Here is a 27,866-nt window from a genome sequence, read left to right as displayed (position 1 = left end):
CATTGGCACGTGTCTTTCTCGGGGGCGCGCGTCACCAAAAACAAGCCAAGGCCTTGCACGCGGTTTGGTCTAGACTGCAGACCTGCTATTGGCCCTCAATCACAGTTAAGACCGGCCCCCCGTAAGCGATTGGTTGTTGGAGGGTTGCTCAGTTTTTTTTATTGGTCCTTATTCGTTAAAGAGGAGGGCAATAGTATTTCCGTAACAAGTTCGAATGTAATGATTTAGGACAGTGACTATCATCATCACCACAATAAACCACTCAACACATCAAATGGCAAAGAATCCGATTTACTGAAACTTGAATATAGTGAAGAATCGTGCGTGCTGGCGTCATATGATCCTCACTAGAGCTAAACCTCGCCGAGGACACAACAACAACATGAAATCCATTCATTATTTGGAGCAAGCTGCAGTAGTGACGGGATAGTCTGCAGACCAGCTGACGTCGTCGGTGACCCAGCTACATGGGAGTTGGCATCACCCAGAGAAACCAAGCCCGCTCATTAAAGCCGAGAAGCTTTTTATTTAGGACTTTAAACGTGTTGTTCTCACGGTGTACCATCTGAATAGCAGGAACCATCCTAGACAAGGCTACCGTACATCTATAACTTCCTCAGCCTGCTGGGTTATTATTTGTGAGTGGAATGAGTCACTTGAGGCTCGATCTGAATCTGGAACCATTTGCGCAGACTGAAAAAAAGACCCAACCCACCGTGTAGACGCCTATGAATAGACTGTACAGATAAATAGTTTGTTTGTACCCTAAACCCGCATGCTGCTGTTGTTCGGCGGCAGCCGTTTTGCCAGATCAAGATACAGACAGACTACAGCTTTATCATTGAGTTCCCTGCCTGCACAGGTCGGGTTCTGCTGGACCGGATGGCGATATGAGTCAGATGCATTAAGGGTGACGTCTCTGTCTTGGGACCGTGACAGACCGTGCACGGACCAAGACCAGTGTTCTGAACATGACATCAGTCTTCAGCGTGGAGATCATTTCCTCCATTCAAAGGGGAATACTTATTTTTTGCGTAAGTATATGTGATCTATAATAATTCTGCTTCAATCAATTCAATGATCAGCCTAATTCTATTTTCATTTACATTTACGTCATTTAGCAGACGCTCTTATCCAGAGCGATTTACAGTATTGAATGCATATATTTCATACATTTTTTCCGTACTGGTCCCCCGTGGGAATCGAACCCACAACCCTGGCGTTGCAAACACCATGCTCTACCAACTGAGCCATACGGGACCACATTTTCAGCCATGGAGAGTTTACAAACTTGGACATCATGTCCATGGGCTATGAGTATGGTTATAACCCAGTATAATCTAATAGTTTGCTGTAATTTGTTTCACCTCCCCACTAGTGGCACATTTTGCAGACAGGATTTACCCTAGTGTTTTACCCAAAAGGATCAGAATTATCTGTTTCCTTTTATGCAAACCCATTGTCTCACTGGGCAGCCTGGTCTCATAGACAAGACGTAACATAGTAAAGTAAATCCGGGACACTGAAATTAGTATGATATATTACGTTTGGTATGGTTATATAAGACAGAAGTTTACTTAAAACCTCTTATGGCTAGGGGGCAGTGTTTTCACGGCTGGATAAAAAACGTACCCGATTTAATCTGATTATTAGTCCTGCCCAGAAACTAGAATATGCATATAATTATTAGCTTTGGATAGAAAACACTCCAAAGTTTCTAAAACTGTTTGAATGGTGTCTGTGAGTATAACAGAACTCATTTGGCAGGCCAAAACGTGAGAAGATTCTGTACAGGAAGTACCCTGTCTGACCATTTCTTGCCCTTCTTTGTCATCTCTATCTATTACAAAGGATCTCTGCTGTTACGTGACACTTCCTACGGCTCCAATGGGCTCTCAGAGCCCGGGAAAAAGTTGAATGACGTAATTCAAAGCCCTGGCTGACACACACGAGCGCTTTTGCTAAGTGGTCTATCAGAGGACAAAGGGCTTAGGCTCGTGCACTGGCCGCCCCCGCCTTTCTGTTTTTCCCTCTATTTACCGAAACACAGATTCCCGGTCGGAATATTATCGCTTTTTTACGAGAAAAATGGCATAAAAATTGATTTTAAACAGCGGTTGACATGCTTCGAAGTACGGTAATGAAATATTTAGAAATCTTTTGTCACGAAATGCGCCATGCGCACGACCCTTATTTACCATTGGGATAGTGTCTAGAACGCACGAACAAAACGTCGCTGATGGAACATAACTATGGATTATTTTGGACCAAACCTACATTTGTTATTGAAGTAGAAGTCCTGGGAGTGCATTCTGACGAAGAACCGGAAAGGTAATCAAACTTTTCTAATAGTAAATCTGATTTTGGTGAAGGCTAAACTGGGTGGGTATCTAAATAGCTAGCCCTGTGATGCCGGGCTATCTACTGAGAATATTGTAAAATGTGCTTTCACCGAAAAGCTATTTTAAAATCGGACATATCGAGTGCATAGAGGAGTTCTGTATCTATAATTCTTAAAATAATTGTTATGTTTTTTGTGAACGTTTATCGTGAGTAATTTAGTAAATTCACCGGAGGTTTGCGGGGGGTATGCTAGTTCTGAACGTCACATGCTAATGTAAAAAAGCTGTTTTTTTATATAAATATGAACTTGATTGAACAAAACATGCATGCATTGTATAACATAATGTCCTAGGGTTGTCATCTGATGAAGATCATCAAAGGTTAGTGCTGCATTTAGCTGTCTTCTGGGTTTTTGTGACATTATATGCTAGCTTGAAAAATGGGTGTCTGATTATTTCTGGCTGGGTACTCTGCTGACATAATCTAATGTTTTGCTTTCGTTGTAAAGCCTTTTTGAAATCGGACAGTGTGGTTAGATTAACGAGAGTCTTGTCTTTAAAATGCTGTAAAATAGTCATATGTTTGAAAAATGGAAGTTTTCGGATTTTAGAGGAATTTGTATTTCGCGCCACGGCCATCATTGGATATTGGAGCAGGTGTTCCGCTAGCGGAACATCTAGATGTAAGAGGTTATTAAGGAAAAAACAAAAAGAGGGTGGATAAGTATAATGCATGGTCTAGCAACCCAATGGTTGTATGTTCTGATCTCGGACAACTTTATCATTTGAGCAACTTTGCAACTACTTATTACTTTTTAGCTAGTTTGCAACTACTTAGTGTTAGGGGAAGGGTTAGCTAACATGCTAACATTAATCTTTTTAGCCAACCTTAACCCTTTGACCTAAATCCTAACCTTAACCCCTAGCCTAGCTAACATTAGCCACCTAGCTAACGTAAGCAACAACAAATAGGAATTAGTAAGATATCGTACATTTAGCAAATCTGCAACATATCATATGAATTGTAATTAGTAACATACCATATGAAATGGATGATGGATATCCACAAATTAATAAATACCATAGGAAACTCCAGACGCACCCTTCTCTCTCCTCCCAACACACCGTCCAGGTGCACCCTTCTCTCTCCCCTCCCACCGTCCAGGTGCACCCTTCTCTCTCCCTCCCACCGTCCAGGTGCACCCTTCTCTCTCCCCTCCCACCGTCCAGGTGCACCCTTCTCTCTCCCTCCCACCGTCCAGGTGCACCCTTCTCTCTCCCCTCCCACCGTCCAGGTGCACCCTTCTCTCTCCCTCCCACCGTCCAGGTGCACCCTTCTCTCTCCCCTCCCACCGTCCAGGTGCACCCTTCTCTCTCCCCTCCCACCGTCCAGGCGCACCCTTCTCTCTCCCCTCCCACCGTCCAGGTGCACCCTTCTCTCTCCCCTCCCACCGTCCAGGTGCACCCTTCTCTCTCCCCTCCCACCGTCCAGACGCACCCTTCTCTCTCCCCTCCCACCGTCCAGGCGCACCCTTCTCTCCCCCCAACGCACCGTCCAGCCGCACCCGTGCTCTCTGCCCAGCAACTCCATCAACCTCCGCCCCAGCTCCAGTGACCCGGGAAGAGTAAGACCGCTGAGGATCCTTTGGACACTGACATTATGCAGTGGGTGGATGAGTTAAAGAAATGGCAACAGGAGTTACAGATACGGCTGCAGTGTCCAGCAAAGGCCGTGTACGACGTCATGGTACCATGGAGGGTGTCTTCCTGTTGGTCCCCTCCGTCCCCTCCCGAGAGAGACAGAACCGTGTCCACCACGTCCGCTCCCGAGTGAGACAGAGCGCTGTCCACCACGTCCGCTCCCGAGTGAGACAGAGCCGTGTCCACCACGTTCCCTCCCGAGTGAGACAGAGCCGTGTCCACCAGGTCCCCTCCCGAGTGAGACAGAGTCGTCTCCACTTCGTCCCCTCCCGAGTGAGACAGACCCGTGTCCACTCCGTCCCCTCCCGAGTGAGACAGAGCCGTGTCCACCAGGTCCCCTCCCGAGTGAGACAGAGCCGTGTCCACTCCGTCCCCTCCCGAGTGAGACAGAGCCGTGTCCACCAGGTCCCCTCCCGAGTGAGACAGAGCCGTGTCCACTCCGTCCCCTCCCGAGTGAGACAGAGCCGTGTCCACCAGGTCCCCTCCCGAGTGAGACAGAGCCGTGTCCACTCCGTCCCCTCCCGAGTGAGACAGAGCCGTGTCCACCAGGTCCCCTCCCGAGTGAGACAGAGTCGTCTCCACTCCGTCCCCTCCCGAGTGAGACAGACCCGTGTCCACTCGTCCCCTCCTGAGTGAGACAGAGCCGTGTCCACCAGGTCCCCTCCCGAGTGAGACAGAGCCGTGTCCACTCCGTCCCCTCCCGAGTGAGACAGAGCCGTGTCCCCTCCCGAGTGAGACAGAGCCGTGTCCACTCCGTCCCCTCCCGAGTGAGACAGAGCCGTGTCCACTCCGTCCCCTCCCGAGTGAGACAGAGCCGTGTCCCCTCCCGAGTGAGACAGAGCCATGTCCACCACGTCCCCTCCCGAGTGAGACAGAGCCGTCTCACCCCAAAAACTGCTGTTGTGTGCTGAACAAATTTGTACAGATGTTAGTTAACATGTTTTCTTTAATTGCTTATTTTTTTTAAATTCGTACTCACACGTTAAGGTGGTAGGTAATTGATTGGTGTTTACTTATTTCATACCACTTTTGAAAGCAGTTTTCTTAACGCGCTTTTTGTTTGACAAAAATGCTTTTCTTATTGGCATCCTGTGTTTTATATTGCAGAATTATTTTACATTGTTTTACATTACACAATTTTACTCCTGGTTTCAAACATACATATCTAAATGGTCTGCAAATGTCTTTGTCTGGTTATTTGTACTTGTGGCAGAAAATATTCCTATTCTGAATCAGTCACTCAGTTTTGTACATGAGCTCTGTAGATGTCTTGGGGGGATGTCCTTATAGTCTACAGCTGGACTCTCACCCATGGACCAAAGAAGGAAAGTCTCCATTAAAAGACCTCTACAAATGACCATGGACCATAGCAGGAAGGCCTCTCCACATGACCATGGACCATAGCAGGAAGGCCTCCCCACATGACCATGGACCATAGCAGGAAGGCCTCTCCACATGACCATGGACCATAGCAGGAAGGCCTCCCCACATGACCATGGACCATAGCAGGAAGGCCTCCCCACATGACCATGGACCATAGCAGGAAGGCCTCTCCACATGACCATGGACCATAGCAGGAAGGCCTCCCCACATGACCATGGACCATAGCAGGAAGGCCTCTCCACATGACCATGGACCATAGCAGGAAGGCCTCCCCACATGACCATGGACCATAGCAGGAAGTCCTCTCCACATGACCATGGACCATAGCAGGAAGTCCTCCCCAGATGACCATGGACCATAGCAGGAAGGTCTCCATTGAAAGGCCACTCTTCGTAACACAAGGTTCGGTAAATGTCTCAGGGTCTAGGCTAATAAAAAATAAAACAAGTGACTGTCATGATGGTAGTCTTTATTTATATAATGTGAATAAGAAAAACATCAAAACCAAGTGTGTAACATATTTCTTGGGTCCATGAAAATGGTGTCCCCTTGTACCAGCTGTCTCCACTCTCCTAGACGCAGGTCCCCAGTGGATGTGGTGTTCAACAAACAATGAGTTGGATGTACTGTGTTGACAACTCTGTGTAGTCCAGTGTCTGTGGTGTGAAGGTAGTTGTGGAGGGCCACGCAGGCCTTCACAATGGTCTCAGCTTTCTCTGGGGAAACTTCAGGGGCTCGTCCCAGGATCTTCCATCACGGATCCCAAAGCAGTTCTCGGGAAACCTTTTGAATAAACAGTGTTTCCATTGGTATTGGACACGAATATAAAGGCCATTAACTGTGTACAGTAACTGTTTAGCCTATAGGCCCCCTATCCTCTTACAGGGACTCCAGATCACTTTTATGTGGCATATAATTTCAGTCTATTTTGGTATAATTTTCACATATGTATAGTCACATGTATTTAGCATATCTTACCTGGATATGGTCCCGTCAGGTTTACCATCAGAGGGAATGCCTCGTCTCCCACAAAGACATATGGGCTCTGGGTCTGGGTCCCCGGCAAACACTCTGGCCTTGAAAAAACAAAACAGATCATTCCAATGCCGCTGCAGCAAGTCGTCAAATCTGGCAACCGACATCCGAAAGTATTGAAAATGTATTTTCTTGTCAATGCTTTGTATAGGTTGGACGGTGTTCAGTGGATGAATTGGCCAGATGATTTATGTATTCTCCATCTCTTGTAGTGTTCAGTGGATGAACTCAACATTTTCTCAGTCATTTTTTTTCCTTCTCCTGAGTAGTAAGAGCAGTTCGTGCTGTTGCAGTTCAAGCTGTTGCAGTTCAAGCTGTTGCAGTTCAAGCTGTTGCAGTTCAAGCTGTTGCAGTTCAAGCTGTTGCTGTTCAAGCTGTTGCAGTTCAAGCTGTTGCAGTTCAAGCTGTTCCAGTTCAAGCTGTTCCAGTTCAAGCTGTTGCAGTTCAAGCTGTTGCAGTTCAAGCTGTTGCAGTTCAAGCTGTTGCAGTTCAAGCTGTTGCAGTTCAAGCTGTTGCTGTTCATGCTGTTGCAGTTCAAGCTGTTGCAGTTCATGCTGTTGCAGTTCAAGCTGTTGCAGTTCAAGCTGTTGCAGTTCAAGCTGTTGCTGTTCAAGCTGTTGCTGTTCATGCTGTTGCAGTTCAAGCTGTTGCAGTTCAAGCTGTTGCAGTTCAAGCTGTTGCAGTTCAAGCTGTTGCTGTTCAAGCTGTTCCAGTTCAAGCTGTTCCAGTTCAAGCTGTTGCAATTCAAGCTGTTGCAGTTCAAGCTGTTGCTGTTCAAGCTGTTGCTGTTCAAGCTGTTGCAGTTCAGGCTGTTGCTGTTCAAGCTGTTGCTGTTCATGCTGTTGCTGTTCATGCTGTTGCTGTTCAAGCTGTTGCAGTTCAAGCTGTTGCAGTTCAAGCTGTTGCAGTTCATGCTGTTGCTGTTGCTGTTCAAGCTGTTCCAGTTCAAGCTGTTGCTGTTCAAGCTGTTGCTGTTCAAGCTGTTGCAGTTCAAGCTGTTGCAGTTCAAGCTGTTGCTGTTCAAGCTTTTGCAGTTCATGCTGTTGCTGTTCAAGCTGTTGCAGTTCATGCTGTTGCTGTTCAAGCTGTTGCAGTTCAAGCTGTTGCTGTTCCAGTTCAAGCTGTTGCTGTTCAAGCTGTTGCAGTTCAAGCTGTTGCTGTTCAAGCTGTTGCAGTTCAAGCTGTTGCAGTTCATGCTGTTGCTGTTCAAGCTGTTGCAGTTCAAGCTACTCTGTCTCCCCCTAGTGGATATCCACTACACAAGGCTCCTCTTGCTTGGTAAGCTACTCTGGCCTTCCCCTAGTGGATATCCACTACACAAGGCTCCTCTTGCTTGGTAAGCTACTCTGGCCTCCCCCTAGTGGATATCCACTACACAAGGCCCCTCTTGCTTGGTAAGCTACTCTGGCCTCCCCCTAGTGGATATCCACTACACAAGGCGTGATGTGGACATAAGTGTACGCTGCCACAAAAAAACAGACTCTACCCTTTTTTTCCTGATTAGCTAGTGGTCTGTGTTTGTCTTTCTCATTGGCTGCTGGTCAGTCTGTTTGTCTTCCTGATTAGCTAGTGGTCAGTCTGTCTTCCTGATTACCTAGTGGTCAGTCTGTTTGTCCTTCTCATTGGCTGCTGGTCAGTCTGTTTGTCTTCCTGATTGGCTGCTGATCAGTCTGTTTGTCTTCCTGATTGGCTGCTGATCAGTCTGTTTGTCTTTCTGATTGGCTGCTGGTCAGTCTGCTCTCTCCACAGTGCCCTGACCTTGTGTTGAAAACGGCATCCTATTTCCTATGTGATGCACTTGTTTTGACCCGAGCCCTGTAGCCCAGGTGAAGAGTAGTGTTCTACACAGGGAATAGGATGCCGTTTGAGACATAGCCAAGTAGTGCATCCATTCTCTGAGACTTCCCCTCTCTGATCACAGGTGCAGTGTAGCCTTTTCAACTGTGTCAAAGGGTGCAAACAAAACTTGGAAGGACTTTACATTACATCACGGGATAAAGAGGTAATAACATGGACTTTACATTACAGCGGGATTAAGAGGTGATAACATGGACTTTACATTACAGCAGGATTAAGAGGTAATAACATGGACTTTACATTACAGCAGGATTAAGAGGTAATAACATAGACTTTACATTGTAGCTCAGTTGGTAGAGCATGGTGTTTGCAACACCAGGGTTGTGGGTTCGATTCCCACGGGGGGCCAGCACAGAAAAATAATGTATGAAATGTATGCATCCACTACTGTAAGTCGCTCTGGATAAGGGCGTCTGCTAAATGATGTAAATGTAAATGTAATTACAGTGGGATTAAGAGGTAATAACATGGTGTCATGACGTTGGCCTGTGGGTAAGGTTTATGACCCCCCCCATAAATACCTTTCTCCCTTCCCCTCTCTGACCCTACTGAAGGACTGCTGTCCTGAAGGACTGCTGTCCTGTTAAATATAGAGAGTCTGGGAACATCAAACAAATGGGGAAAGGAACCATATTTTGGTAATAAAACCAGTTGGAAATATGCTTTGGAACGTAATGAGTATGGATGTCAGTTCGTTGTTATCTGAGACATTATGACTGATGACAGGACGACATAAACTGTACCTGGGAAAGTATACACCCTCTAGTTATCAGAGTCACATGGAATTGTTATGCAATTGAAATGTTTGATATTGAAATTGTTTGTTAGGAGATTAAATGTAATTTTAGCTTCCAAATGAGAGAATTGGGTTTTCATAAGGAAAGTGCCCTGCTTGATCAGTGGCCCAACCCTGTTAAGAGACAGGGGTTATAAACGATGAAACACCTCCTTCCCCCCTCTCCACTATATAAGCCTTTGACGAAAAGATAACCAGGTAGTTCCAGCACGTGAGGTCTGCAGCATCTACCTTAGAAGGACACACATGTCAAGGACAGAACTAAGCCAACCTCGGCGTGAGCTATGGTATGAACTGGTATGAACTTTGAGCTTATTCACTACAGAAGTGATACTTCCTAGCCGTTGAGTTAGCAGCGGCCGCTGTAGACGGGGGCTAGGAAAGGACGGACGACGGATCCAGTCTAACAGACGGACGAAGATACCACCACGTATCCAATTTACCACCAGAGACATTCTTAAGAGTTTACAGGAAGATCTGTTGGCCAACCCGGCCAGCATCTACGACCAATCTACCGAAGCACAGCTCAGAGTAAATATTTATTGCATTTTCCTTTTCCAAATGGGCGGTAATTTAGAATACACAAGATAATGTATTTACGATAGCATAGCTGCTGTTTCTTCGTTCCTAAATCTTCCCGCTCTTTCATTCAAGCCCAACCCCCTTTCCTTTGTGTAACCAGCTTTCATACAGGTTCCGTCCACCAGGACGTTTTCTGTATGACATCATTTGTATTCGGTGTATTTGTAATTCTGTGTGATTAGTTTAGGTATTTAGTAAATAAATAATTAAACCCAATTTTGTATTGCTGATTCAACTTGTTAGCCAGGGTTCGTGAAGATAACCAAGAATTTACAACTTTCATTATGAGACTGAAAATAAGACAAGGGTTAATATTGACTGCTATCGATGTAAAATATTACAAAGTATTTTAAGAGTTTATTCGGAAGATAACGGCTCTATAAACGTTCTTCCGTGGTGCCCCGACTTTCTAGTTAATTACATTTACATGATTAGCTTAATCAGGTAATATTAATTAAAGAGAAATCATTTTATAAGTTAGCATGTCATATCACTTAATCCGGCATAGCCAAAGACACGACAATGGACATTACATTACAGCAGGATAAAGAGATAATAACATGGACTTTACATTACAGCGGGATTAAGAGGTAATAACATGGACTTTACATTATTTTTTTTATTTTTTTTTATTTCACCTTTATTTAACCAGGTAGGCAAGTTGAGAACAAGTTCTCATTTACAATTGCGACCTGGCCAAGATAAAGCAAAGCAGTTCGACAACATACAACAACACAGAGTTACACATGGAGTAAACAACATACAGTCAATAATACAGTAGAAAAAAAATAAAAATAAGACTATATACAATGTGAGCAAATGATGTGAGATAAGGGAGGTAAAAGCAAAAAAATGCCATGGTGGCAAAGTAAATAAAGTATAGCAAGAAAAACACTGGAATGGTAGATTTGTAGTTTGAAGAAAGTTCAAAGTTCAAATATAAATAATATGGTGCAAATGAGCAAAATAAATAAAATAAATAAATACAGTAGGGGAAGAGGTAGTAGTTTGGGCTAAATTATAGATGGGCTATGTACAGGTGCAGTGATCTGTGAGCTGCTCTGACAGCTGGTGCTTAAAGCTAGTGAGGGAGATAAGTGTTTCCAATTTCAGAGATTTTTGTAGTTCGTTCCAGTCGTTGGCAGCAGAGAACTGGAAGGAGAGATGACCAAAGGAGGAGTTGGCTTTAGGGGTGACCAGAGAGATATACCTGCTGGAGCGCGTGCTACAGGTGGGTGCTGCTATGGTGACCAGTGAGCGGAGATAAGGGGGGACTTTACCTAGCAGGGTCTTGTAGATGACCTGGAGCCAATGTGTTTGGCGACGATTATGAAGTGAAGGCCAGCCAACGAGAGCATACAGATCGCAGTGGTGGGTTGTATATGGGGCTTTGGTGACAAAACGGATGGCGCTGTGATAGACTGCATCCAGCTTGTTGAGTAGGGTATTGGAGGCTATTTTGTAAATGACATCGCCGAAGTCGAGGATTGGTAGGATGGTCAGTTTTACGAGGGTATGTTTGGCAGCATGAGTGAAGGATGCTTTGTTGCGAAATAGGAAGCCAATTCTAGATTTCACTTTGGATTGGAGATGATTGATGTGAGTCTGGAAGGAAAGTTTACAGTCTAACCAGACACCTAGGTATTTGTAGTTGTCCACAAATTCTAAGTTAGAACCGTCCAGAGAAGTTATGCTGGATGGGCGGGCAGGTGCAGGCAGCGATCGGTTGAAGAGCATGCATTTAGTTTTACTTGTGTTTAGGAGCAGTTGGAGGCCACGGAAGGAGAGTTGAATGGCATTGAAGCTCGTCTGGAGGGTTGTTAACACAGTGTCCAAAGAAGGGCCAGAAGTATACAGAATGGTGTCGTCTGCGTAGAGGTGGATCAGAGATTCACCAGCAGCAAGAGCGACATCATTTATGTATACAGAGAAAAGAGTTGGCCCAAGAATTGAACCCTGTGGTACCCCCATAGAGACTGCCAGAGGTCCAGACAGTAGGCCCTCCGATTTGACACACTGAACTCTGTCAGAGAAGTAGTTGGTGAACCAGGCGACGCAATCGTTTGAGAAACCAAGGCTACTAAGTCTGCCGATGAGGATGTGGTGATTAACAGAGTCAAAAGCTTTGGCCAGGTCAATGAATACGGCAGCACAGTATTGTTTCTTATCGATGGCGGTTACGATGTCGTTTAGGACCTTGAGCGTGGCTGAAGTTGCACCCATGACCAGCTCTGAAACCAGATTGCATAGCGGAGAGGGTGCGGTGGGATTCGAAATAGTCGGTAATCTGTTTGTTGGCTTGGCTTTCGAAGACCTTAGAAAGGCAGGGTAGGATGGATATAGGTCTGTAGCAATTTGGGTCAAGAGTGTCACCTCCTTTGAAGAGGGGGATGACAGCAGCTGCTTTCCAATCTAAGGGAATCTCAGACGACACGAAAGAGAGGTTGAACAGGCTAGTAATAGGGGTTGCAATAATTTCGGCAGATAATTTTAGAAAGAAAGGGTCCAGATTGTCAAGCCCAGCTGATTTGTAGGGGTCCAGATTTTGCAGCTCTTTCAGAACATCAGCTGAATGGATTTGGGAGAAGGAGAAATGGGGGAGGTTTGGGCGAGTAGCTGTGGGGGGTGCAGTGCTGTTGAATGCAGTAGGGGTAGTTAGGTGGAAAGCATGGCCAGCCGTAGAAAAATGCTTATTGAAATTCTCAATTATAGTGGGCTTATCGGTGGTGACAGAGTTTCCTATCCTCAGTGCAGTGGGCAGTTGGGAGGAGGTGTTCTTATTCTCCATGGACTTTACAATGTCCCAGAACTTTTTAGAGTTGGAGTTGCACGAAGCAAATTTTTGTTTGAAAAAGCTAGCCTTGGCGTTTCTAACTGCCTGTGTATATTGGTTTCTAACTTCCCTAAAAAGTTGCATATCACGGGGGCAGTTCGATGCTAATGCAGAACGCCACAGGATATTTTTGTGTTGGTTAAGGGCAGTCAGGTCTGGGGAGAACCAAGGGCTATATCTGTTCTTGGTTCTAAATTTCTTGAAAGGGGCATGCTTATTTAAGATGGAGAGGAAGGCATTTTTAAAATATAACCAGGCATCCTCTACTGACGGGATGAGGTCAATATCCTTCCAGGATACCAGGGCCAGGTCGATTAGAAAGGCTTGCTCGTTGAAATGTTTCAGGGAGCGTTTGACAGTGATGAGTGGAGGTCGTTTGACCGCTGAACCATTACGGGTGCAGGCAATGAGGCAGTGATCGCTGAGATCTTGGTTGAAAACAGCAGAGGTGTAATTAGAGGGCACATTGGTTAGGATGATATCTATGAGGGTGCCAGAGTTTGCGGCTTTGGGGTTGTACCTGGTGGGTTCATTAATAATTTGTGTGAGATTGAGGGCATCAAGCTTGGATTGTAGAATGGCTGGGGTGTTAAGCATGTCCCAGTTTGGTCGCCTAGTAGCACGAGCTCTGAAGATAGATGGGGGGCAATCAGTTCACATATGGTGTCCAGAGCACAGCTAGGGGCCGAGGGGGGTCTATAGCAGGCGGCAACGGTGAGAGACTTGTTTTTGGAGAGATGGATTTTTAGAAGTAGAAGTTCAAATTGTTTGGGTACAGACCTGGATAGCAGGACAGGACTCTGCAGGCTATCTCTGCAGTAGATTGCAACACCGCCCTCTTTGGTCGTTCTATCTTGTCTGAAAACGTTGTAGTTAGGGATGATGATTTCACCGTTTTTGGTGGACTTCCTAAGCCAAGATTCAGACACAGCTAGGACATCCGGGTTGGCAGAGTGTGCTAAAGCAGTGAATAAAACAAACTTAGGGAGGAGGCTTCTAATGTTAACATGCATGAAACCAAGGCTATTACGGTTACAGAAGTCATCAAAAGAGAGCGCCTGGGGAGTAGGTGTGGAGCCAGGCACTGCAGGGCCTGGATTCACCTCTACATCCCCAGAGGAGCAGAGAAGAATGAGTATGAGGGTACGGCTAAAAGCTATAAGAATTGGTCGTCTGTGACGTCCAGAATAGAGAGAAAAAGGAGCAGGTATCTGGGGGCGATAAAATAGCTTCAAGGTATAATGTACAGACAAAGGTATGGTGGGATGTGAGTACAGAGGAGGTAAACCTAGGCATTTAGTGATTATGAGAGAGATATTGTCTCTAGAGACATCATTGAAACCAGAAGATGTCATAGCATGTGTGGGTGGAGGAACTGAGAGGTTGGATAAGGTATAATGAGCAGGGCTAGAGGCTCTACAGTGAAATAAGCCAATAAACACTAACCAGAACAGCAATGGACAAGGCATATTGACATTAAGGAGAGGCATGCTTAGCCGAGTGATCAGAGGGTCCAGTGAGATTCAGACAGCTAGCCGGGCCATAGGTAGCAAGCTGGTGTTAGATGGGAGGTCTGTTTTTAGCCGCCTCGTGCGTTTCCGTCTGTGGGTTAGTGGGGTTCCGTGTGGAAGGGGGGACCTGTCCAAGTTGGCAAAATAGTTAGTTATAGTGGCCCAAGAAAAGTGTCCGACAGACCTATTCAGATCGCAGCCGAAAAGACAGCTAACGATTAGCTGGCCGCAGATGGGCGATCAGGTTACGTCGCGACGGAGGGGCCAGTTGGACAACTCCCTCGGGCAGATAACGTCGGTGATCCAGTCGTGAAAACCCAATGGGGCTCCGCATCGGCAGTAAAACGGGTCAGGATAGGTGAGTTGTAGCCCAGGAGACACTTCAGCTGGCTAGCTCAGGAATAGCCCACGAGTGGCTGACGGAACTCTTCAGCTGGCTAGCTAGCAAGCTCCGTAATAGTGTGTGTTAAATTCCGTGACCGACGTTGCCAATAGTCACTCAGGTAGCAGCTAGTTAGCTGCAAGATCCAGGTGTAAATGTCCAGAGCCTGCGGTAGAAATCGAGGAAAGGAGAGAGAATAGGTCCGATATGCTCTGGTCTGAGTCGCGCTGTACAAAAACTGGCGATAGCTTTTCGAGCTAATGGATAGCTGAGGACAGCTAACCGTAGCTAGCTGAACTTCAACGTTAGCCAGTGAAAATGGCTAACCTCTGGCTAGCTTCTGTCGTGGAATTCAGATGAGGTAAATAATACTTTTTTTTTTTTTTTTTTAATTGATGAGGCGGGTTGCAGGAGAGTGCTTTGAGGTTGAGTATTTAGAAAAAAAAAATGTAAAAAGATAAGTGAAGAAAAAATATGTAAATATATATATATATACACGGGACACGACAGGACGTCTGAACTGCTACGCCATCTTGGATTCATTACAGCAGGATTAAGAGGTAATAACATGGACTTTACATTACAGCGGGATTAAGAGGTAATAACATGGACTTCTTTGAGGAAAAGATCATGATCATTAGAAAGCAAATTACGGACTCCTCTTTATATCTGCGTATTCCTCCAAATCTCCGTTGTCCTGAGTCTGCACAACTGTGCCAGGACCTAGGATCAAGGGAGACACTAAAGTGTTTTAGTACTATATCTCTTGACACAATGATGAAAATAATCATGGCCTCTAAACCTTCAAGCTGCATACTGGACCCTATTCCAACTAAACTACTGAAAGAACTGCTTCCTGTCCTTGGCCCTCCTATGTTGAACATAATAAACGGCTCTCTATCCACCGGATGAGTACCAAACTCACTAAAAGTGGCAGTAATAAAGCCTCTCTTGAAAAAGCCAAACCTTTACCCAGAAAATATAAAAAACTATCGGCCTATATCGAATCTTCCATTCCTCTCAAAAATTTTAGAAATAGCGGTTGCGCAGCAACTCACTGCCTTCCTGAAGACAAATAATGTATACGAAACGCTTCAGTCTGGTTTTAGACCCCATCATAGCACTGAGACTGCACTTGTGAAGGTGGTAACTGCTGTCAGACCGAGGCTCTGCATCTGTCCTCGTGCTCCTAGATCTTAGTGCTGCTTTTGATACCATCGATCACCACATTCTTTTGGAGAGATTGTAAACCCAAATTGGTCTACACGGACAAGTTCTGGCCTGGTTTAGATCTTATCTGTCAGAAAGATATCAGTTTGTCTCTGTGAATGGTTTGTCCTCTGACAAATCAACTGTAAATTTCGGTGTTCCTCAAGGTTCCGTTTTAGGACCACTATTGTTTTCACTATATATTTTACCTCTTGGTGATGTCATTCGAAAACATAATGTTAAATTTCACTGCTATGCGGATGACACACAGCTGTACATTTCAATGAAACATGGTGAAGCCCCATAATTGCCCTCGCTAGAAGCCTGTGTTTCAGACATAAGGAAGTGGATGGCCACAAACTTTCTACTTTTAAACTCAGACAAAACAGAGATGCTTGTTCTAGGTCCCAAGAAACAAAGAGATCTTCTGTTAAATCTGACAATTAATCTTGATGGTTGTACAGTCGTCTCAAATAAAACTGTGAAGGACCTCGGCATTACTCTGGACCCTGATCTCTCTTTTGAAGAACATATCAAGACTGTTTCAAGGGCAGCTTTTTTCCATCTACGTAACATTGCAAAAATCAGAAACTTTCTGTCCACAAATGATGCAGAAAAATTAATCCATGCTTTTGTTACTTCTAGGTTGGACTACTGCAATGCTCTACTTTCCAGCTACCCGGATAAAGCACTAAATAAACTTCAGTTAGTGCTAAATACGGCTGCTAGAATCCTGACTAGAACCAAACAATTCGATCATATTACTCCAGCATTAGCCTCCCTACATTGGCTTCCTGTTAAGGCAAGGGCTGATTTCAAGGTTTTACTGCTAACCTACAAAGCATTACATGGGCTAACCCTAACCTATCTTTCCGATTTGGTCCTGCCGTACATACCTACACGTACGCTACGGTCACAAGACGCAGGCCTCCTAATTGTCTCTAGAATTTCTAAGCAAACGGCTGGAGGCAGGGCTTTCTCCTATAGAGCTCAATTTTTATGGAATAGTCTGCCTACCCATGTGAGAGATGCAGACTTGGTCTCAACCTTTAAGTCTTTACTGAAGACTCATCTCTTCAGTAGGTCCTATGTTGAGTGTAGTCTGTCCCAGGAGTGTGAAGGTGAACGGAAAGGCTCTGGAGCAACGAACCACCCTTGCTGTCTCTGCCTGGCCGGTTCCCCTCTCTCCACTGGGATTCTCTGCCTCTAACCCTATAACAGGGGCTGAGTCACTGGCTTACTGGTGCTCTTTCATGCCGTCCCTAGGAGGGGTGCGTCACTTGAGTGGGTTGAGTTACGGACGTGGTCTTCCTGTCTGGGTTGGCGCCCCCCCTTGGGTTGTGCCGTGGCGGAGATCTTTGTGGGCTATACTCGGCCTTGTCTCAGGATGGTAAGTTGGTGTTTGAAGATATCCCTCTAGTGGTGTGGGGGCTGTGCATTGGCAAAGTGGGTGGGGTTATATACTTCCTGTTTGGCCCTGTCCGGGGGTATCGTCGGATGGGGCCACAGTGTCTCCTGACCCCTCCTGTCTCAGCCTCCAGTATTTATGCTGCAGTAGTTTGTGTCGGGGGGCTTGGGTCAGTCTGTTATATCTGGAGTATTTCTCCTGTCTTATCCGGTGTCCTGTGTGAATTTAAGTATGCTCTCTCTAATTCTCTCTTTCTCTCTTTTCTTTCTTTCTCTCTCTTGGAGGACCTGAGCCCTAGGACCATGCCTCAGGACTACCTGACATGATGACTCCTTGCTGTCCCCAGTCCACCTGGCCATGCTGCTGCTCCAGTTTCAACTCTTCTACCTGCGGCTATAGAACCCTGACCTGTTCACCGGACGTGCTACCTGTCCCAGACCTGCTGTTTTCAACTCTCTAGAGACAGCAGGAGCGGTAGAGATACTCTCAATGATCGGCTATGAAAAGCCAACTGACATTTTCTCTTGAGGTGCTGACCTGTTGCACCCTCGACAACTGTGATTATTATTATTTGACCATGCTGGTCATTTATGAACATTTGAACATCTTGGCCATGTTCTGTTATAATCTCCACCCGGCACAACCAGAACAGGACTGGCCACCCCTCATAGCCTGGTTCCTCTCTAGGTTTCTTCCTAGGTTTTGGCCTTTCTAGGGAGTTTTTCCTAGCCACCGTGCTTCTACACCTGTATTGCTTGCTGTTTGGGGTTTTAGGCTGGGTTTCTGTACAGCACTTTGAGATATCAGCTGATGTAAGAAGGGCTATATAAATACATTTGATTTGATTTGACTTTACATTACAGCAGGATAAAGAGGTAATAACATGTACTTTATATTACAGCAGTATAAAGAGGTAATAACATGGACTTTACATTACAGCAGTATAAAGAGGTAAAAACATTGACTTTACATTACAGTGGGATTAAGAGGCTACGTCTGGCCACCCCTAAGTCATCAGATCAGGGTTCCAACTGATCACTAATCATTCATTCGCTGATCAACTAACTTGATGTATTTTGATGCAGCACACTAACCCTCTTCTGGTCCTCCTCTCCAGGTGTAGTTTTCTCATGGTTGCTGTGTGGAGCCTAACCGCCACACACCCACTCCTCAACAACGACGGCTTTTGCTTGCATCTTCCAGTGCTGCTTCTGTCAGAAAGTTCAGCAGAGCTGCTCCTCGTCCACCGCTAACCCGGACGCCGCAGCCCCCGACACAGTAGCCAATCACAGCCCAGAGCGCCGCCCATGTGACATGGTGAAGATGACCAAGTCGAAGACGTTCCAGGCCTACCTGCCCTCGTGCCATCGCACCTACAGCTGTATACACTGTCGGGCACACCTGGCCAATCACGACGAACTCATCTCTAAGGTAGGCACAGACAAACACACAGTCTTGTACAGCTAACCTTGTGGGGACACACAATTCAGTCCCATTCAAAATCCTATTTTCTCTAACCCCCACACCCATACTCTTAACTTAACCCAAATCTTAACCCTAACCTTAACACAAAAACCTAACCTTCAACCTAACCCTAAAACTAACCCAAGCTCCTAACCCTTAACCTAATTCTAAACTTAACCCTAAACCCCTAGAAATAACATTTAACCTTGTGGGGACCAACAAAATGTCCCCAGTTGGTCAAATTTTTGTTTGTTAACTACTCTTATGGGGACTTCTGGTCCCCACAAGAATTGTTAAACACATCCACACACACACACACAGTCGGGCACACATGGCCAACCATGACAAACTCATCTTTAAACACAAACACCTACAGCTGCATTCTGTTAGTGGCTTTGGATTTTCCATTTATATCTCAACGTCAGCACGTTTAGAACATGGGGACACCGAGTGGTGTCACCTCTTTAGTCAGTATGTGTTTCACCTGTGCTGGCCCAGGTGATATTTAAGAGCTGCTGGCCCAGGTGATATTTAAGAACTGCTGGCCCAGGTGATATTTAAGAGCTGCTGGCCCAGGTGATATTTAAGAGCTGCTGGCCCAGGTGATATTTAAGAGCTGCTGGCCCAGGTGATATTTAAGAGCTGCTGGCCCAGGTGATATTTAAGAACTGCTGGCCCAGGTGATATTTAAGAGCTGCTGGCCCAGGTGATATTTAAGAGCTGCTGGCCCAGGTGATATTTAAGAGCTGCTGGCCCAGGTGATATTTAAGAGCTGCTGGCCCAGGTGATATTTAAGAGCTGCTGGCCCAGGTGATATTTAAGAGCTGCTGGCCCAGGTGATATTTAAGAGCTGCTGGCCCAGGTGATATTTAAGAGCTGCTGGCCCAGGTGATATTTAAGAGCTGCTGGCCCAGGTGATATTTAAGAGCTGCTGGCCCAGGTGATATTTAAGAGCTGCTGGCCCAGGTGATATTTAAGAGCTGCTGGCCCAGGTGATATTTAAGAGCTGCTGGCCCAGGTGATATTTAAGAGCTGCTGGCCCAGGTGATATTTAAGAGCTGCTGGCCCCGGTGATATTTAAGAGTTACTGGCCCAGGTGATATTTAAGAGCTGCTGGCCCAGGTGATATTTAAGAGCTGCTGGCCCAGGTGATATTTAAGAACTGCTGGCCCAGGTGATATTTAAGAGCTGCTGGCCCAGGTGATATTTAAGAGCTGCTGGCCCAGGTGATATTTAAGAGCTACTGGCCCAGGTGATATTTAAGAACTGCTGGCCCAGGTGATATTTAAGAGCTGCTGGCCCAGGTGATATTTAAGAGCTGCTGGCCCAGGTGATATTTAAGAGCTGCTGGCCCAGGTGATATTTAAGAGCTGCTGGCCCAGGTGATATTTAAGAGCTGCTGGCCCAGGTGATATTTAAGAGCTGCTGGCCCAGGTGATATTTAAGAACTGCTGGCCCAGGTGATATTTAAGAACTGCTGGCCCAGGTGATATTTAAGAACTGCTGGCCCAGGTGATATTTAAGAGCTGCTGGCCCAGGTGATATTTAAGAGCTGCTGGCCCAGGTGATATTTAAGAGCTGCTGGCCCAGGTGATATTTAAGAGCTGCTGGCCCAGGTGATATTTAAGAGCTGCTGGCCCAGGTGATATTTAAGAGCTGCTGGCCCAGGTGATATTTAAGAGCTGCTGGCCCAGGTGATATTTAAGAGCTGCTGTGTCGTAGTCAGCAGGTTTATATTGTAATCGTGTATCGTTGTCAGCAGGTTTATTTTGTAAACTCCTTGTCCTTTTCCCTCCTCTACTCACCATGCCCACTTCTCTCCAGACACTCCTAGTTCCCCCTCTTCACAGGGCCCTGGCACCTATAACTGATTTCATGGATGAACTCTTGCCAAAACTCAGAGGAATGCATAACTTCAAGAGGTGGATTTATGGACCACAGGGAATTTAACAATTTAACAACTTTATCTGTTGTTGCTCAGACATTTCAGATGCAGCGTTTCCGCTAAACTGCGCCGCAGCGACCCGTTACTGCCAAGCAGAAATATCAACCCACAGAGAGAAGCACGAGATTTAACTGTCTAGAGAAGTGGTCACCACCTGGTCGATCGCGATCGACTGGTCCATCTCCAAGGCATTCCTAATCGATCTCCAAACATTTCTGTTTAAAAGCCAATGATAAAGTCTTGCATTCCTATATTTTGCTTATTCGTCTAGGGCTGTTGGTGGTAGGTGCACCTGATTCACCTGCCCTGCACGCCAGGTAGGCAAACTGTTAACATTTTGAACCATGTAATGTGTCTGAAGGCACAAACTCTGCCTTCCCGTCGGGCCCATAGATCAAATCAAGTGCACTAAGGCCAATCAGATGGCTCAGATTACCATGTCTGCAGTAACGTACCGCTGGCCAGTCAGATGGCTCAGATTACCATGTCTGCAGTAACGTACCGCTGGCCAATCAGATGGCTCAGATTACCATGTCTGCAGTAACGTACCGCTGGCCAATCAGATGGCTCAGATTACCATGTCTGCAGTAACGTACCGCTGGCCAATCAGATGGCTCAGATTACCATGTCTGCAGTAACGTACCGTTGGCCAATCAGATGGCTCAGATTACCATGTCTGCAGTAACGTACCGCTGGCCAATCAGATGGCTCAGATTACCATGTCTGCAGTAACGTGCCGCTGGCCAATCCACACAATCCCCCATAATGACAAAGCGAAAACATGTTTTTAGAATACATTTTTTTTCGTGCAAATTTAATAAAAATACAAAACAGAAATACCTTAATTACATAAGTATTCAGACCCTTTGCTATGAGGTTCGAAATTGAGCTCAGTTGCATCCTGTTTCCATTGATCATCCTTGAGATGTTTCTACAACTTGATTGGAGTCCGCCTGTGGTAAATTCAATTGATTGGACATGATTTGGAAAGGCACACACCTGTCTATATAAAGGTCCCACAGTTGACGGTGCATGTCAAAGTAAAAACCAAGCCATGTGGTCGAAGGAATTGTCCGTAGAGCTCCGATACAGGATTGTGTTGAGGCACAGATCTGGTGAAGGGTACCAAAAATGTTTTGCAGCGTTGAAGGTCCCCAAAAACACAGTGGCCTCCATCATTCTTAAATGGAAAAAGTTTGGAACCACCAAGACTCTTCCTAGAGCTGGCCGCCCGGCCAAACTGAGCAATCGGGGGAGAAGGGCCTTGGTCAGGGAGGTGACCCAGAACCTAATGGTCACTCTGACAGAGCTCCAGAGTTCCTCTATGGAGATGGGAGAACCTTCCAGAAGGACAACCATCTCTGCAGCACTCCACTAATCAGGCTTTCAGGATAGTGGCCAGACGGAAGCCCCTCCTCAGTAAAGGCATGTGACAGCCCACTTGGAGTTTGCCAAAAGTCACCAAAAGGACTCTCAGACCATGAGAAACAAGATTCTCTGGTCTGATCAAATCAAGATTGAAGTCTTTGGCCTGAATGCCAAGCGTCACATCTGGAGGAAACCTGGCACCAAATAAAATGAAATTAAATGTTATTGGTCACTGTCACGGGCGTCATATAAAGGGGACCAATGCGCAGTGTGTTGATAGTTCCACATTTTATTTACTCTGTGAAACTCATGCAATACATAAAAATAACTGAATAGACAAAAAACAACAAACCATGACGCAGAAGAGAACAAACACTACTCACAAACAATCACCCAGGAAGAAAAACCCCTACTTAAATATGATCTCCAATTTGAGGCAATGAGGACCAGCTGCCTCCAATTGGAGATCAACCCAAAAAACAACAACATAGAAATAGAAAAACTAGAACTTAAACATAGAAATAGAAAACCACCCAAATCACCCCCTGTCACGCCCTGACCTACTCTACTATAGAAAATGACATCTTACAAGGGTCAGGACGTGACAGTCACATACACATGGTTAGCAGATGTTAATGCGAGTGTAGCAAAATGCTTGTGCTTCTAGTTCCAACAGTGTAGTAACATCTAACAAGTAATTTAACAATTCCACAACAACTACCTAATACACACAAATCTAAAGGGGTGAATGAGAATATGTACATATAAGTATATGGATGAGTGATGGCTGAGCGGCATAGGCAAGGTGAAATAGATGGTATAAAATACAGTATATACATGTGATATGAGTAATGTAAGATATGTCAACATTATTAAAGTGGCATTGTTTTAAAGTGACTAGTGATCCATTTATTAAAGTGGCCAGTACTTTGGTCTCAATGTAGGCAGCAGCCTCTCTGAGTTAGTGATTGCTGTTTAGCAGTCTGATGACCTTGAGATAGAAGCTGTTTTCAGTCTCTCTGTCCCAGCTTTGATGCACCTGTACTGACCTCGCCTTCTGGATCATAGCAGGGTGAACAGGCAGTGGCTCGGGTTGAGAAAACCAGGGTCTCCAGCTTGATGATGAGCTCGGAGGTTGTTGAATGCTGAGCTGTATGAACAGCACTGTTACATAGGTATTCCTCTTGTCCAGATGGGATAGGGCAGTGTGATGACGATTGTATCATCTGTGGACCTGTTGGGGCGGTAAAGTGAAATGGGTCTAGGGTGGCCGGTAAAGTGGATGTGATATGATCCTTGACTTGTCTCTCAAGCACTTCATGATGACAGAAGTGAGTGCTATGGGTCGATAGTCATTTAGTTCAGTTATCTTTGCCTTCTTGGGTACAAGAACAATGGTGGCCATCTTGAAGCATGTGGGACAGCAGACTGATAGGGAGCGATTGAATATGTCCGTAAACACCCCAGCCAGCTGGTCTGCGCATGTTTTGAGGACGCGGCTAGGGATGCCGTCTGGGCCGGCAGCCTTGCGAGGGTTAACACGTTTAAATGTTTTGCTCACGTTGGCTACAGTGAAGGAGAGGGGGGGGGGGGGGGGGGTGCTGCCCTTGTTAGTGGGCTGCGACTGTGGCACTGTGTTATCCTCAAAGCGGGCAAAGAAAGTGTTTTGTTTGTGTGGAAGCGTGACGTCGGTGTCCGTAACGTGTCTGGTTTTCTTTTTGTAGTCTTTTTGTAGTCTTTTTGTAGTCTGTGATTTCCTGTAGACCCTGCCACATAGGTCTCGTGCTTGAGCCATTGAATGGCGACTCCACTTTGAAGTGTGGATTCCGATTGGTTAGACCAGCGTCGAATGGTTCTAGTCACTGGTACATCCTGTTTGAGTTTCTGCCTGTAAGACGGTAGGAGCAAGATGGCATCGTGGTCAGATTTGCCGAAGAGAGGGCGGGGGAGGGCTTTCTATACATTGCGGAAGTTAGAGTAGCAGTGATCATGTGTATTACACCCGCACATAGTGCAATCAATATGCTGATAGAATTTAGGTAGCCTTGTTCTCAAATTTGCTTTGTTAAAATCCCCAGCTACAATAAATGCAGCCTCAGGATATATGAGTTGGTTTCCAGTTTACATAGTGTCAACAGTGAAGAGGCTACTCCGGGATGCTGGCCTTCTAGGCAGAGTTGCAAAGAAAAAGCCATATCTCAAACTGGCCAATAAAAAGACAAGATTAAGGTGGGAAAAAAAACAGACACTGGACAGAGGAACTCTGCCTAGAAGGCCAGCATCCCGGAGTCGCCTCTTCACTGTTGACGTTGAGACTGGACAGAGGAACTCTGCCTAGAAGGCCAGCATCCCAGAGTCGCCTCTTCACTGTTGACGTTGAGACTGGTGTTTTGCGGGTAATATTTAATGAAGTTGCCAGTTGAGGAATTGCGAGGTGTCGGTTTCTCAAACTAGACACTTTAATGTAATTGTCATCTTGTTCAGTTGTGCACCGGGGCCTCCCGCTCCTCTTTCTATTCTGGTTGGTGCCAGTTTGCGCTGTTCTGTGAAGGGATTTCTTACATGGAATAGCCTTCATTTCTCAGAACAAGAATAGACTGACAAGAAAGTACTTTGTTTCTGGCCATTTTGAGCCTGTGATCGAACCCACAAATGCTGATGCTCCAGATACTCAACTAGTCTAAAGAAGGCCAGGTTATTGCTGCTTTAATCAGCTGTGCTAACATAATTGCAAAAGGGCTTTCTAATGAACAATTAGCCGTTTAAAATGATCAACTTGAATTAGGTAACACAACATGCCATCGGGACACAGGAGTGATGGTTACTGATAATGGGCCTCTGTACGCCTATGTAGATATTCCATAAAAAATCAGCCATTTCCAGCTACAATAGTCATTTACAACATTAATAATGTCTACACAGTATTTTTGATCAATTTGATGTTATTTTAATGGACACATTTTTTTTCTTCTTCTAAGTGAACCTTTGAACAGTAGTGTATATTTTTGGAGGAACGTGTTACTAAGTGTTACTCGCCACCCGTTCTTTAAGTGTTGCAGTGATTTCACTAGCTGTGCTAGGTGACGTGTGTAATGTTGAATCATCAGTGTACATTTACACACTGGCTGTATTCAATGCTAGTGATAGGTCATTAGTAAAAATAGAGAACATTAATAATAATAGTAATAATTTGGTGGTGTTTATATTTGTCCTGTTACACTGTAATGGAAATGTGTTTTGCATATCCCAACTCCCCCCAAGACACCCGCAGGGAGTGGGGTCACCACCAGGGTCACCACCAGGGTCACCATTGTACAGCATCCACAAACACCAGAACAATACCAGTGTGCTGGAGTTGGTTTCTTTTATTACAGTTTTTCCTCTCTGCATCTTGAACTATGTATGGTGTGTTTACAGATGTATGGTGTGTTTACAGATGTATGGTGTGTTTACAGATGTTTGGTGTGTTTACAGTGTGTTTACAGATGTGTGATGTGTATGGTGTGTTTACAGATGTATGGTGTGTTTACAGATGTATGGTGTGTTTACAGGTGTATGGTGTGTTTACAGATGTATGGTGCGTTTACAGATGTGTTTACAGATGTGTGGTGCGTTTACAGATGTGTGTTGTGTTTACAGATGTGTGGTGCGTTTACAGATGTGTGGTGCGTTTACAGATGTATGGTGCGTTTACAGATGTATGGTGTGTTTACAGTGTGTTTACAGATGTATGGTGCGTTTACAGATGTATGGTGTGTTTACAGATGTATGGTGTGTTTACAGTCAGTTTACAAATGTGTGGTGTGTTTACAGGTGTATGGTGTGTTTACAGGTGTATGGTGTGTTTACAGGTGTATGGTGTGTTTACAGGTGTATGGTGTGTTTACAGGTGTATGGTGTGTTTACAGGTGTATGGTGTGTTTACAGATGTATGGTGTGTTTACAGGTGTATGGTGTGTTTACAGGTGTGTGGTGTGTTTACAGATGTGTGGTGTGTTTACAGATGTATGGTGTGTTTACAGTGTGTTTACAGATGTATGGTGTGTTTACAGATGTATGGTGTGTTTACAGGTGTGTGGTGTGTTTACAGATGTATGGTGTGTTTACAGATGTGTTTACAGATGTATGGTGTGTTTACAGTGTGTTTACAGGTGTATGGTGTGTTTACAGTGTGTTTACAGATGTATGGTGTGTTTACAGGTGTATGGTGTGTTTACAGGTGCATGGTGTGTTTACAGGTGCATGGTGTGTTTACAGGTGTATGGTGTGTTTTCGGGCCTCAGTCTATCCTCAGGCATTCTTTTCTCTTTCTGTTCCAGTCATTCCAAGGCAGCCAGGGGAGAGCCTATCTCTTCAACTCTGTGTAAGTAAGCTGTAATAACTCATTGGGCTCAGCTGAAAAGTTGCAAAGCCAGAAGTACAATTGTCTGTGTAAAAAGTATTTTTAAAAGTAACTTTAACCCTCTCCCTCAGTGTGAACGTGGGCTGTGGGCCGGCCGAGGAGCGGGTTCTCCTGACAGGTTTACATGCCGTCGCTGACATCTACTGTGAAAACTGTAAAACCACTCTGGGCTGGAAATACGTAAGCCACCTACTGTACCTACCGCTCAAACCAAACCCAACGTACAGCGCTAGTAACTGTGTCGCACACAACAAGAGACACTGCTTAAATCAACCCACTTCGTCCAGTTAAAATGATTATTCAGATTTGTTCAAGCATAGAAGTAGAAGAGAAATGAACAACTATCCCACATCACTGGTGGTTGAGTCTCTGTGTTGCCTTACAATGAAATGTTGAATATCAGGCGTCGCTCCAAAATCTGGTGACTGAGACACACTTTAAGACACCCTTTAAACCCCCCCCCCCTGTGCTCCTTTGAGATCCATCACTGAGATCTCTTCTCCGATCCACGGTAGCCAACATAATGGGCAGCTGGGCGTTTTTATACAGGACCCTCCCAAAGCATGATGGGATGTTTTAAATGCTTAATTAACTCAGGAACCACACCTGTGTGGAAGCACCTGCTTTCATTATACTTCGTATCCCTCGTTTACTCTCGTGTTTCCTTTATTTTGGCAGTTACCTGTACATGGCTGTGTTAAGAGTTGTAGAGGTGCTGACAGACAGCAGACTGCTGTTGTCTGACTGTATGGAGTGTCTGCTAAACCTCATGCTGTTGTTGTTGTCTGACTGTATGGAGTGTCTGCTAAACCTCATGCTGTTGTTGTTGTCTGACTGTATGGAGTGTCTGCTAAACGTCATGCTGGTGTTGTTGTCTGACTGTATGGAGTGTCTGCTAAACCTCATGCTGGTGTTGTCTGACTGTATGGAGTGTCTGCTAAACCTCATGCTGTTGTTGTCTGACGGTATGGAGTGTCTGCTAAACCTCATGCTGCTGTTGTCTGACTGTATGGAGTGTCTGCTAAACCTCATGCTGCTGTTGTCTGACTGTATGGAGTGTCTGCTAAACCTCATGCTGCTGTTGTCTGACTGTATGGAGTGTCTGCTAAACCTCATGCTGCTGTTGTCTTCTCTCCTCCAGGAACATGCGTTTGAGAGCAGCCAGAAGTACAAGGAGGGGAAGTTCATCATTGAGCTCACTCACATGATCAAGGACAACGGCTGGGAGTGACTTCACTTCCCGTGACATCACGTCCTGCTACCGCCCCTTTAATGACCTCTGACCTATCAAAGCTCTATCGGACTTCACTGAGCAACAATCAATCACCTGTTGAACCGGAGAGAGGAGCGGCCTGTTGAACCGGAGAGAGGAGCGGCCTGTTGAACCGGAGAGAGGAGCGGCCTGTTGAACCGGAGAGAGGAGCAGCCTGTTGAACTGGAGAGAGGAGGAGCAGCCTGTTGAACTGGAGAGAGGAGCAGCAGCCTGTTGAACTGGAGAGAGGAGCAGCCTGTTGAACTGGAGAGAGGAGCAGCAGCCTGTTGAACCGGAGAGAGGAGCAGCCTGTTGAACCGGAGAGAGGAGCAGCAGCCTGTTGAACCGGAGAGAGGAGCAGCAGCGTGTTGAACCGGAGAGAGGAGCAGCAGCGTG

The 27,866-nt window shown here is 45.6% G+C and overlaps 2 protein-coding genes across 3 annotated transcripts; one reads left to right on the top strand and one right to left on the bottom strand.

The window, feature by feature from the left end:
- Positions 1 to 27,866, top strand: LOC115165074 (protein yippee-like 1). 2 transcript variants are annotated; one of them, XM_029718112.1, is made up of 5 exons: positions 1 to 1,034; positions 18,157 to 18,470; positions 26,136 to 26,179; positions 26,290 to 26,398; positions 27,360 to 27,866. In XM_029718112.1, exons 2-5 carry the CDS (start codon positions 18,354 to 18,356, stop codon positions 27,447 to 27,449), a joined length of 360 nt encoding a protein of 119 aa, XP_029573972.1. In that variant the 5' UTR covers positions 1 to 1,034; positions 18,157 to 18,353; the 3' UTR covers positions 27,450 to 27,866. The 2 variants fall into 2 exon arrangements, with proteins under 2 accessions (XP_029573972.1, XP_029573973.1); XM_029718113.1 differs by lacking the exon at positions 1 to 1,034 and having other exon boundaries at positions 18,076 to 18,470.
- Positions 6,012 to 7,297, bottom strand: LOC115165117 (bromodomain-containing protein DDB_G0280777-like; the record flags this gene model as incomplete). The annotated part of the gene is made up of 1 exon (XM_029718151.1): positions 6,012 to 7,297. A coding segment is annotated over one exon (597 nt), but the record flags the coding sequence as incomplete, so codon positions are not given.

Source organism: Salmo trutta, chromosome 27 (genome assembly GCF_901001165.1).
Source record: "Salmo trutta chromosome 27, fSalTru1.1, whole genome shotgun sequence".
Classification (NCBI taxonomy): domain Eukaryota; kingdom Metazoa; phylum Chordata; class Actinopteri; order Salmoniformes; family Salmonidae; genus Salmo; species Salmo trutta.
Note: the sequence above shows the minus strand (reverse complement) of the source record. Positions and strands in the feature narration are given on the sequence as shown.

Bases quoted from the DNA above. Each gene is read 5' to 3' on its own strand.
- LOC115165074 (XM_029718112.1), top strand. From the start codon at position 18,354: ATGGTGAAGATGACCAAGTCGAAGACGTTCCAGGCCTACCTGCCCTCG. The intron at 26,180-26,289 runs GTAAGTAAGCTG...CCTCTCCCTCAG, and splicing joins GCCTATCTCTTCAACTCTGT to TGTGAACGTGGGCTGTGGGC. The intron at 26,399-27,359 runs GTAAGCCACCTA...TCTCTCCTCCAG, and splicing joins CCACTCTGGGCTGGAAATAC to GAACATGCGTTTGAGAGCAG.